At 42.3% G+C, this 12,945-nt stretch overlaps 1 protein-coding gene across 16 annotated transcripts in view; it reads right to left on the reverse strand.

The window, feature by feature from the left end:
• DST (dystonin) overlaps positions 1 to 12,945 on the reverse strand; it is a 485,843-nt gene that overhangs the window by 393,415 nt on the left and 79,483 nt on the right. For 10 of the 16 annotated variants that reach the window (XM_048845229.2, XM_075126480.1, XM_048845239.2 and 7 more), the window contains exon 4: positions 12,466 to 12,673. In XM_048845229.2, coding sequence (XP_048701186.2) covers positions 12,466 to 12,673 — 208 coding nt within the window. Of the gene's footprint in view, positions 1 to 9,852; positions 10,017 to 12,465; positions 12,674 to 12,945 lie in introns of those variants that run through there. The other 6 variants (XM_075126486.1, XM_075126487.1, XM_075126481.1 and 3 more) reach the window with 3 other exon arrangements.

The following is a 12,945-nucleotide window of genomic DNA, read 5'->3' on the forward strand; positions in this document are numbered from 1 at the left end:
CAGAATCTGATCTAAGGAACTTGAACTGCTGAGTTTACTGGATTGTGGCCAGCCCTTCTGCAGAGGCACAAGGCACAGGGAAGAGGTTAAATGCTTCTCAAGCTGCTTGATTCACTGTCCAGAATGCCAAAAGATCTGTGGTTTCTGCTCCCTCCTTCCACCCGCACTCTGTGTTTTATGAGGGGCAGGAAAAGGCAGGGTGAGGGTAGGAATATGGGTCTGCCCCTTTCCCTACCAACCACCAGTGCAGAGGGAAAATATGCTACTCCCTCTCCAACAGATGGGAGGTTGGTTCCTTATTCCCAGATCCTTATTTGTGATACCAGTTCCCAACAGTGGCTTAGTGAGTGTGCACTAACTGAAAGCTCCCAAGAGGAATCCTGGCTGAGTTTGCCTCTTTTGAAGCACCTGAGAAAGCCAGTGCAAAATCTCCCCCAAATATAACTTGAAAGTAATGATCTCAAACCTGGGTGGAAGGGGGAGTCGAGGACAAGGGTAACAGTAATAAGTTGTCACACTGTATCTTAAATACACATTATCAAGGTTCAGAGTCTTGCTTTTCAGGGTTTTTTCTGTTTGGGTTTTTTTTTATTATATTGTTGTTATTGTTCTTCCACATTTCATTTATATGATTTCTAAGAAGAGAAGACTACAGTTTGAAACCTTCATGAATAAGTTTTGAGAAGGGAAGTGAAGGACAAGAGGATGGAGACATGTCAGAGTCAGTCAGGGAGAAGCATACTTTGTTTGGTGGAGATATAAGCAAAAACGTCACTGTCCTTAAAATATGAAAAGATCCATTGACATTTTAAAGTTAGATGCCTAAATCTTCAAAAGGCTCTTTATAATATTGTACACTGAAGTTATTGCCTAAAGCCAGGGGAGCCTCAGCAGTACATTTCTAACATGCAATCCCCCAAATTCAGAAAGCTTTCATGGTTAATATAAGGAATCTCTCTTATTTTCTCATGCTATTTAATTTAATCCATACATTTGATATCAGATTCCAAGTCAATGTGGACACAAATTTACTCCTCAGTAAAAATACTGCATTCCTTAAGCTCCCTTGGGTACTACTTGGTTACCAAAGTCTAACAAATGTTTCAATTTGACACTGTAAATGTCAGGACATATAAACAATGCATTGTTTTAGGCACGCTAATATAATCTTTACAAATGAAAAGAACTCATGATATGTGCAGCAAGAATCAATCGTTCAACACATGATTCTAAACCCACTCTGAATCAACACATCAGACCTCTGGCTTTCTTTACAACTACAATAGTTTATATTTTTCAATTTAATATAAGCCTTGAAGCACAGCCATGCCTATTGCTCTAGAAGCAAAAAATACAATACAATTTAAATATAAATATATAAGGATTACATGAAGAAACCGGATATGTAGAAAAAGTGAACTGTTTCTCAGTAATGGAATTCTTAACAAAAAACCGTATTGAAGACGCATATGGGTTGAGATTTTCAAAGATGGCTAGGTGATTTGGCCACGTGCTGAAATTAATTACAGTTGTGTAGAGAGTCAGATTTGAAAATCTCAAGCATGAATTTTTGTATATTAAAGGTTAACTATTAAAAAATGGAACTAGAGAACACTGTGCCAAAATGTCATTATGATGACAACAATTATTATTTTATGATCAGATAATTTTATCAAGGAACCTAATCCATTTTGACCGTCTTCCAATAAAATTAGCTTTGCCCATTCCTCCCTCCCTCCTACACACAGCCAAATCCTATCCTCATCCTAGCATAACTATGTCAGTGAAACTACATCTAAACAAAAATATGTTTCTCCACAGTTAATTATTTTGTTGAAAATTTCAGCAAGCGAGTAGAATTCATAAAGCCATGTAATGAGAAAAATGTTTCCTCTAAAACACCAAAGAGAACTCTGATACCCTTTTTCCTTATGAAACCTACCATCCTTCTGGAGATGATCTTGAATGTTCCTCCAAAGGAGGAATTTAAGATTAAAAACCCTCCAACAAACTTAGCCTTAACTGCACAATTAATCAGCAAAGCAGAATATAATATGTTTTCAGGAATCAAGCTCTAATCTGAACTATACTCTCTGGAGATTTTCCAAGGCACAAATGGCAGTTAAGAGCCTGACTCCTACTGAAAGTAAATGAAAGCTAGGCCCTTAACTGCTATTTGTGCATTTGAAAATATCCACCTCTGTTACAAGAGCTATCTTGATAAAAATACTCTACCCCCATAAGTAATGGGTGACTCTACTGCAGTGGCTTCTAAAATGAATGCTTTAGGCACACCTAATTTTCAGTATATATGTGAATTGCCAATCTCTAGATTAAACAACATCAGGGGTCCAGTCCTGCAATCCTGACTCCCACTGAAGTCAATGGGAGTTTTGCCTGACTACAGACTGCAGGATCAGGACTGTCATTTGCTTCACCAAAGTTGTTTTAGTAGCACTTTGTGGGTTGTATTATTATTTCAAAATGTCTGTCCAAAATATCACAGACACTTGTCAATGTTTAGCTGCTTCTACTCTGCTGAAGAGATCTGATCACATGAGGAACATTTAGACTGTAACCAGATCAGCTGGAGCAAAAGATCACAAATGGGATGAAAGAATACCCATTTCACTTCCACGGCTTTTATGCCCTTTTCTATCCCACTAAATGTTCAAATGGCATTTGTTTGGAGAGGCAATTCAAACACATGTACAAAGGAATCTGGCTTTTACCCATTTTGTGAACCATAACATATACTCTTCTGCTAATGCTAATACAGAGGACATCTACTAATTTTAGACCGAAGTGGTATAAAGTGTCAGCTGGCAGATTACTGGCTACCTGAATCTGAGTCTAGAGCAATGAAGTTTTCTGACACAATCAGAGTACTAAACCCGAAGGATAGCTGATTGCTGTCCTATTTCAATGTATATGGTACATTACATGAGTGAAAAATAGTTACTTTTGCATATAAATTATGAAATTACACTTATAATATACTGACATTTCAAGTTCAACAACTAACAGCAGATTTTGGCCCACTCTTTTGAAATGCCGTATTTGACAGAAAATATAGATACAGATATGACCCATCAGAAGCCTACACCTGCTCATCTTATTCCCACAGTTTCAATATCATTGATGGAACTACTTGTGTGACTGCAGTGAGCAGAATATAATCCTTAACACGTTTTTCCTTTCAATAAATTATTTCTAATTATTATCAGTAAAACTATATTTGTACTTAACATGCAAGGATTTTAAAAATTGCGACATTACTTATCAACCGATAAAATGACTTGTGCACAAATGCTATTATTATTATTATTTAATAATATTATAAGAAATGTAGAGCTATTTTAATACATTTTCAATTCAGTTAGGGTCATATTCCAATGTCCTGAAGACAAGTAATTTCAAAGTGAGTTTTCATGTATAAGGACTTGAGTAATAACTTAGACCCCAATCCTACAAACTGATCTGCACAGATGGACTTCTGAAGTCCCTGGGTCACCACACAGATACAAGAGTCCGCCTACACCCATCTACTTGCAGGATCTGGCTCTTCATACGGACTTCAAGATTTTACTTGAGAACTGTAATGTCTTTGTAAGCATTATTTCACCTGTCTGAAAGCTTGGTTGACTACAAGCATTCAGTAGATGAATATTTTCACCCACTACAGAAAAATCAAGGCTTTGTTAAATTACAAGCCTCTAATGATTCTTTTCAAGAAACATTTCAGGCATGCAGCAATAAGGCTGCATTTATGTCTGACATTTACAAAAAAATTATTCTTTAAGGCCTCAATTCAACAAAGTAGTTAAACTTAACTTTAAGCGTTCTTATTCAGCGAAGTACTTAAGCATGTGCATAACTTTAAGCACAATAAAAATCAATGGAACTTAAGCTCATACTTAAATTTAAGTGTGTACTTTAACTAATGGAAATGGAAAAAAAAAATCCTAATCAAAGTCTGTATGAAAAAAAAATAAATGTTATCATTAGGGACCAGTGAATTAGCTATATAGGAACCAGCCAAAATCGTCACCCAAAATGTGCACTGAGCCCAAACCACGCCTTTTAAGAGAAATTATAATTATAATTTTTCACATGCCATTCCATCTCCTCTTTCTGACCATAAGCACACGACAGGATGAAATACTTTTAGTATTTTTGAGCCAGTTGGAATTGGGAAGTACCAGAAAATCTATGAGAGACTTTTATTAGTTTTCCAAATAAAGAGCCAAACTCTGATTACTTTTCTCATACATGGAGACCCACAGAACTATTGGCGCCTTCCGACATAGTCGACATACGAGAATCAGTTTGTTTCAGCACATCTTCTTGTATGAATGTAAACCAGTGAGGAATCCACAGATGCGTCCCGCATGTCAGGCAGACATGGCCACATGTTCATGCCAGACCCTGCTTTCTTTGCTCACATTTCTCTTTAGCTTTTTCTGTTCTGCTATTCTACATAGGTTTAGCCACAGACCAACAGGTCTGCGGCCAACCTGACCTGTCAGCAGCAGCAGCTTCCCATGTGCTTGGGTCGAAGCGCCCAGCTTTTAGGTGAGCTTTGAGAGTGTCCTTGTATCATTTTCATTGGCCTTCCACCGTATGTGCTTCCATTTTTAATTGGGAAGTTGCGTATCATCCATACATACAAGGTGACCAGACCAACGAAGTTGAGCCTGTATGATTAGGGATTTAACTCTCCTCATACAGCACTGGTCCAGGACTCCAGTGTTTGGTATCCTATCCAACCACTTGATGCTACAGATGAGACACAGACAATGCATGTGAAAATCTTCTAGTTGCTTCAAGTGCCATTTTTACAGCCATAGAGAAGAGTGCTTAACAGAATTGCATGGTAGGCGTGCATTAATCTTGGTGTGAAGTTGAATGCTTCTCACACACTATAGGCAGTGACAAAATCGACCACAGGCAGAACTGGTTTTAGAAATGCACTGAGTGATTTCTTCATCGATCATGGCATTACGAAAGTGCTGTCAAGATAGCAAAATTTTTCTTATCACATTTAGCAATGTATCATCAATTGCAATTTAGGGGGCAAAAAACATTTTTCCTGGAGCAGGCCAGTAAAACACTTCAATTTTCTTGAGGCTGATAGAGTCCAAATCTAGATCTAGAAAAGCAGTTGATTAGATGCTAGATGTCTTTGACGGTGTAGGATGGTGTACTAAATTCTGCCATCCTCTCCCCATCCATGATCCTCCCCCCCGAACAGACACTGCAGTTTAAAATGGGAAAAATCTATTTGCTCCACAGCCATTCATATGGACTTTAAAGGAAGCAGTAATCAAATGCTGAAGGTTTTGAGAACTTATTTACATGACACCACCATCACCATAGCAAATTCCAGACCCAGAGCAGCAGGACTGTTTTTCTATGGATGGCCTTGTCAAGCTGAATTTTCTGTCACATAGAGCAGCTTCCTTTCCAGCCAAGATCCATGGCATTCTGGAGTCTGCATGGCCCAGGAAGCTGTGTACATTTATTTAAAAAACATATCTTTTTGAGAATGTTCCTTTATAATTACGATGTATTTATAAACATTTTAAGAATTTTCTCTTTGTTTCAGAATAGACACACACACTAGCTGTTAGATGACACAACCTCAACAGTGATATAAGGGAGGAAACTTTCCTACATAGTTGTAAAAACTAAACTAAATTCATTTTTATGAAACAATTATTTATAATTAACATACCAGAAAAAAGAGGGAGAAGAAAAGATAATAAAATATGACGGATTACAAATGTAGGGCCTGATTCCCTGTTGCATTACTCCAGTTTTACACCAAAGTAACTCTTCTCAAAAGCTATGCATTTAAAGACAGAGACCCCATTTTAAACTACTTTTGTTAGATGGAACAATCCATCCCAGTAATTCACAGTGATAGTGTCTGGTAAATTAAAATGATATACATAGGATGTACAGATTAGAGGTTCTCAAACTGTGGTCCGCGAATAGTTCCCTCTAAGGTGCACACCTGGGCAGCCGCACATGAGAGAATGAAGGGCCACCCACCCAAATAGGTGCCTGGACCCTGGAGAAGACGCACATGTAAGGTGAGGTGGTGGCCTTGGGGGAAATAGGAGCCAGGTGGGAGGTGGCAGTGGGGTGAGAAGAGGGGGTCAGGGAATTTGGGACATGAAGGTCTGCGGCGGCTAGAGAAAGAGGTGACTTTCACCAGCCCCAGGGCTGCAGCTGCCAGGGAGAGACTACCCTCCTTCCCAGCCTCAGCAGCTCTGGCTGCTGAGGCGGGGGAGAGACCCCCCCTCCTTCCCGGCCCTAGCTATGGGACTTCTGAGGCGGGGGAGAGAGGAAACATCCATTGCATTAGAAAGGTAAGAATATTGATATTAAAATATGAGTTGTGTCCTTTTATTTGTAGAACAAAAAAAATAAATTATTAAGCGTTTTTTTTTAAATAGCACTTTTATCCAAAGCACTTTACAATAGTTAGCTAATGGTACAAACAACATCTGGAAAGATCATTAAGTGGTCCGCCGAGACCCTCAGCAATTTTCAAGTGGTCTGCGAAAAAAGAAGTTTGAGAACCACTGGTATAGATTGAAATGATTCTCATTAAAAACAAAATGATAATGGAAAAACAGGTTAATCACCACCATGGCAAATTAACTATATATGGTTAGGACTGATGTACTAGATGATTAATTTGATCAGTCTTCATTTTCAGACATGTTGATAAGATAATTTAAAGGGTAAAAACAGACCACTTTTGCAGTTCTCTGCACATGGAACACCCACTAACGTCAGTGGTGGATTGAAGGACAAAGCCCATAGCTATTAGTAATTATGCTAATCAGTACGTATACTGTATCATTTTGCATCTTCCATGCTAAATCACAAACAAGACAAATCTGTTGTATGTTTCCATATAAAATGTACTGGATATTTTATATCCACCATCACAACAAAGGCATTGCCTTTGACCATTTCTAGAGGAACTACGAACAAAGAAGCAATGTTTCCCGTGAATAAGTGGCTTTATTCAATATGATTTCTGTATCAGCTGAGGTAACGTGATTTTTTACTTTTCATCAGAAGGCTTTAGAAATTCTGCTGTGAGTCAGCTTTAAAAGGATCAATGGGGAAAAAAGGATGGTCAGAGACAACTGACTACTCAGAGACTGAACTGACCAAGAATCAGGACACAACACCCTTTTCTCCCACAGCAAACAGCTCTTCTGTGCTACCTCGGATTTAGTGAACAGTTGCCCAATTATTTACTGTCGCAGCTAAAGACATGGTCAACAGCAGCATTTGCAAGGCACACAAGATACCTTGGTTTCAACTGTTAAAGCGATCAAGTTCTTGTTTATGTAAGGTCTTCCACAACTGTGGTCTATCCTGGCTATATAAAAAGGTGAAGATCAAAACTTTGCAGTTACACTTTAACAGGACTTATTTTTCGATTCCTCTTTTTTCTAAATCAAATAGCCAGAATTTCTTAATGATACGGCATCATATGATTCCATGCCTTCCAAGAGAGGCAATGAATTTTCTACAGCTGACTCTGCTAGTTACAGTATTCAACAGCTGGGGCATAGATAATTTGGCACCCTGATAACGTCCCAAATGAACACAAGCATATTCTGTAAGCAAAAAAAAATGTTTGAATTAAAGTGATTAAAACTCTTCACCTTGAAAAAGCAAAAACGGAAGTTATTACCTTCTCTGTTAGGTTTTTTTAAAAAAATCAACAAATGCAGTTTCTTTCAAAGTTTTGTGAAATGGCACTCCCTGTTTAAAGCATATATTGCAGCCATTCTTTTCTGATTAGATCAGCTCCCATTGCAAGTCATCAGGATAACAATCACTGTAGTGAAGTCATACGACTGGGACTCTGATGGGAAATCATAACCGGCTTGAAAACACATTGGAAAATAATTTTCCAGTTTTTCAATGTTTCATCATTAAAACAAGCTAAAATCTTTACCGTTTTTCCTAGTGATTGAATGTAACAAGCTGCTAAGTACACCACCAAAAAATGAAAGCAAAAGAAACTGGATGCTTACTAAAACATTTTAAGGAGTTTTCCATATTTTAAAATACAATATGAATGTGTCCAATCCCCCTCCCCACAGATAAGGTAGCAAACTTCAACAATTACAGAATACACTAAAAAAATAAATAGGTAGCCCCACCTTGTAGCTCTTTGTCAGGCAAAACTACCATTGAAATCAGGGGACTTAGGTCGGTAGGATCAAGCCCTAAAATAATATATCCATTATGAATTGTCCTGGGTTTATCAAGTGACTATATAAACTAGACTGAAACCTACAGATCTGTCTCTGGAAGCAAATTTGGTGGGTTTTTTTTGCTGTTGTTGTTTTTTAAAATTAATTTAAATCTGTTCAGCTAAATTTTAAATCACAGCAGCAAAAAATAAATACACTTGAGGGTTTTCAACACTTTTGATCTGATAATCTGAACACAGCCTGCCTGCTTTAAAAATCAACATTTGGAAAAAAAATTAGTCAGAAATGTGTATAAATCACTTTTGATGATGAAAAAACAGAGTGGAACAAACATTTCCTTTTTTAAAGGATCTAATAAACATAATAATTATTTCTCATTTAAAATGTTCTAATGAATTTTATTACAGAAATAGCGTACATGCTCCCTAGATACATTGACACAATAGACACAAAGGAGTCATTTGTCAATAGTGTTAATGATACATGATCTACAACTGAATCAGGCACTCTCAGACCTGATAAATCTCATTTGAAGATAATTAATTTTTGTTTTTAATTTTGCCATTAACAATCAGGATAGAATAAAATTAACACATCTTCAAATAAAACTGCTTTAACTATGCCACTCCCATTAAACTAAGTGGGAATTCAGTAGCTAACACCCTTACAACTTTTTGGAAATTTATTGTTGGGTATCTTAAAATCACAAAGTCAAGACTTTCTGATATAAAACTGAAACCACCTAGCCCATCAGGGCCCGAGGTATTGCAAAAGCATTCCAAACAGCAAATACCAAATATGTTGCAATGTACACACAGGGACTATTTTCAGGATGAAGATTCAGTATGTTTAATTCCATCTCTTGTTAAAAACTAGATCAAAGTAATGTTTAAGATCTGATCTTAATTAAGGTTTAATATTAACAATGCACTAAAATATAAAATAATGAATTGTGTCCTATGTACCTCTTCCATACCATCAAGGATAAGAAAATAATACAAGCAACATTTCTAATAGAATAAAATGAATTGTCTATATCTTATGTACATTAGAAAGATCTTTCTTCCTGTACTAAATGAAAAAGCTTCATAATGTTGCACGAAGCAGTCGTTCTTACATAATTATAGAAAAGAACAACATATATTAGAGCTTTAAGCACAAAAGGATCTTTCAAAAAACGGTGTGGTGTGTTTTACTGGATTTATTAGGACCATAGGATACAGTTTTATTTACTAGTTCTCACCCCAGACAAGCATCAGTCAGTAGAGTCTTAGAATAATCTCATTGAAATGTCAGTGGTGTCCTCACACTCAGCAAGAAAAGGACAGGTTTCACTTAAGAGCTTTAGTGAAAGAAATCAACAGACTGCTCCATAAGAAATGACCCGCTCCAGGAGGCAATGGATCTTGTCTAAGGACGTTTCAGTACCTTCAACTTCAAACTCTTGTTGGTAGGGGACTGGAATAGCACATATCCAGAGGATCTGATTCTGACCCTTGTTTACTTGCAACCACCAGTGCTATTTAAAGTAAGCCCTACACTATTAGCATATACCCAATAAACCCATGGCCCATGCTGCAGCGCTAATCTACTGTACCTTTGTATCTCTCCAGGACATCTTCGTAAGCCTGTAGGTACTCCTGTTCTTCGGTATAGTGGTAAGCACCAGGGGAGAGGTAACCAGCCATGGCTAGAGGGTAACACTGACCAGTTCACTCCAAGGCTGCAGACAGCACGAAGCCTTGGGAACTGCAAAAAAAAAAAGGCTAGGGGGAGGAAGGAGGGGTGCTGTGCAAGCTGGCCGAGGAAACGCCCATGCCCCCTCCCGAGCGGTGTGTGAGCATGTGTGTGGCTCCAATAGCAAGGGCTTCCTCTCGGATTTCATTAGCAGCAAATCCCTGCGCTCGGCTAACGGCCTGAGAGCAGGAAGGCAGCCAGAGCCGCAGCAGCTCCAGGACACCATGGGCGCCACAGCCCGGCCACGGAGGTGACCTCCGGATCCTTCTTCATGAAGACATTTCTACCCCTCTTGATAGTTAAATCGCTCCTGGCTGATCACGCAGGGCCCGATTCTGCTGCTGGCCCCGTTTGTGCAAGTGCACTGAGGGTTTTGCCGGAATGAGAGCTGCAGCAGGAGCCCTTCCCGGAGATTGCTCCGTGTGCCCTCCCTTCCCCGGGCGTCTGGCTCCCTGTCTGGCTCTGGTTTAGCTGCCGTGTTGTGCTTGGCTCGGCGGCCCTGGCCCGGCTTTTCTCTCCAAAGCTCACTAGGGTGCCGCTAAGAAGCCGCCAGCTGCCCGGGGTCCCTCCCTCCGCGCACCCTTCTCGGGCCAGGACCTTTCCCTTGTCTCGGTTTCCATACAAACCCCCGGGAAGCCGCTTTCCCCCTCCGCCCCAGCCCGGACAGCAGCAAGCTGCCACCTCCGCCCGCACCTCTGCTCTGCCAGAGGGCCCCGTCCCCCGAGACGTGCCACGCCGGGGGGGGGGGGGGTTTCTATTTTGAACCACCGTGGGCTGCGCAGGACAAGAGAGGCTGGCACAGCCCGCGATGCCTCCCGCGCCGCAGCGCCGGGGCGGGGGGGGAATCCCGCGGGCCGGGACCCCCCGGGTTAGGGATGCTCAGCAGCAGCGCCCATTTCCCCCTACGGCCCGGGGGACTGCGGGGCCAGGGGCTCGCTGCTGCTGCAGCAGGTGTCCCCGCCGCTCACACGCGCCGCCGTGTCAGGGAGCGCCAACTGCGCCTGCGCCTCCGGCCGGCCTCTCCCCCAGCCCCGGATCCTCGCGCCTGTCCGCGCGGGCTGGGCCCTTCTGCCCTGCCCATTGCAAAGCCTCACGGGGGCGTCGGCGCCGCGCCGCATCCCGGGCTCCCTGACCCCGCCATGCAACACCCCCGACACGCACGCGGCTTTCCCGGCCCCAGGCTCCAGACCGCCCCCTGCCTCGCAGAAATGTACAGCCGGGCTGGGCAGCTGCGCGGTGTCCAAACCATCCCCCCTCGCCATCAACTCAGAGCCCGTAGTCCGGCCCTACTCCCTGCTGCCTCCCTCACCCAGGCCGAGCGCAAGCCCCTGGGTGCTCTGCCCCCGTGGCCTGGGGTGGGGGGGGGCAGCCGCGTGGTAGGGCGTAGTCGGTTGAATTTCCGAGGACTCCTATGAGACCCACGCGGATGCCTATCTGTCTGCACGATTCCCAGCTCCCTGCTGCCTGCCTCTCCCATCTCCGGGTACCAGCAGCAGGGATCCTACGAGACCTCTCCGCCAGACACAAGGTCTGGAGAAACCTTGGCTCTGCACTGTGCCGGTGCAAATGAAGACAGAGCAGTTTTTCACACTACACCGGCTAAGGGCAGCGATTACCCAGCGGGATGGGGAGGAAAGACCTTTGGCTGCTATACCAACCATCCCCACAGAGGGTCCGAGACCCTGCATCCTCACAATCGCCCCATTAGGTGAAAACATCTTTGAAATAAACCCCGAAGAGGGAAGGGATGAGAGACAAAAAAAACAACCTCTGTGGATAACACAGATGGCCACTGCCTTTCCCCAGAATTAATTTACATGGTGTTGTCAATTTTCAGCTGGGGAGAACAAGGCATCTGCCCTGTTTCAATACCACTCGTTGCCACTGTAAGTGACCATCTACATATCAGAACACATTAGTGCCTCTCCTACATTATTCAATCGAGGGGCTCCTAAGCGGCACGGCCCCCAATGTGCCTACATGGACAAAGAGCTGTTCTACACAGACACTGTTACCACATACAACGCCTAAAAGCATATTTAGAGCCCAGCTGGATGATCCCAGCCTCTCCATTGATTTAATGTGGCCTCTCTGCCATTAAGATACAAAAGACAATTAAGTGTGCCTGTGTGTACACCGATCAAGATGTAGGCACAATGTGAAATCAGAGTTATTGCGAATGAGCCGCTCACTGCTAATGCGTTCTCACATGAAAGTTTAATGGGCGCACCTGCACATTTTTCATCCTTTTTTTCCCTTTCCCACAAGCATTAATTCACCCAACCGGAAAACATGGCCAAATAGCTCAGTCACTTCTCCACGGCCCTGCAGGATTTTTAAAGGCTATATTCACAATTCCAATGAACAACCCCCCTCGGCATAAATAATTGACATGATCTCTTTCATGCAAGCCCACGGTGTGGGCACATGCGGGGTTGGTGGGTCTCACTGGCTGCCTAGAGCCTGGTCTTACCGGCTATCCTAAGCACTGCTCTCTCGGCTGGGTCCAGCACGGAGCCGCCTTGAATTTTCCGCTTGGATCTCTCATGTTTCGGCAGGTTCCAGGGCAGCGTGTCCCCTGGTGCCGGAGACACGGAGCCAGATTTCTGGCTGAAATCATCTTCATCGGAGAAATCCGCAGAGGAAGACATGGAGCATCGGTAGGAGGCGTTTCCGGAGCTCTACAGAAAGAGAGATACACAGAAACTGCATGGATATACAACATGTAGTGTGGTCGCCATACAGCCAGCCCAGTCCGCCTGGAGTGTTTTACGAACACCCCACAGAGAAATAAAAATACTGAACAAAATAGGTCGCTCACCATCGTTGTATATTTATATGGGTATGTGTGTAACTCCACAGATGGTACTCCCAAAATATCCTGATTTAGTGACACTGCATTTAGGAGGGTTTATGCGGAAGAAGTGTGGCCTGCGGTCAGGCAACCAGCTCA

Source organism: Caretta caretta, chromosome 3 (genome assembly GCF_965140235.1).
Source record: "Caretta caretta isolate rCarCar2 chromosome 3, rCarCar1.hap1, whole genome shotgun sequence".
Taxonomy (NCBI): domain Eukaryota; kingdom Metazoa; phylum Chordata; order Testudines; family Cheloniidae; genus Caretta; species Caretta caretta.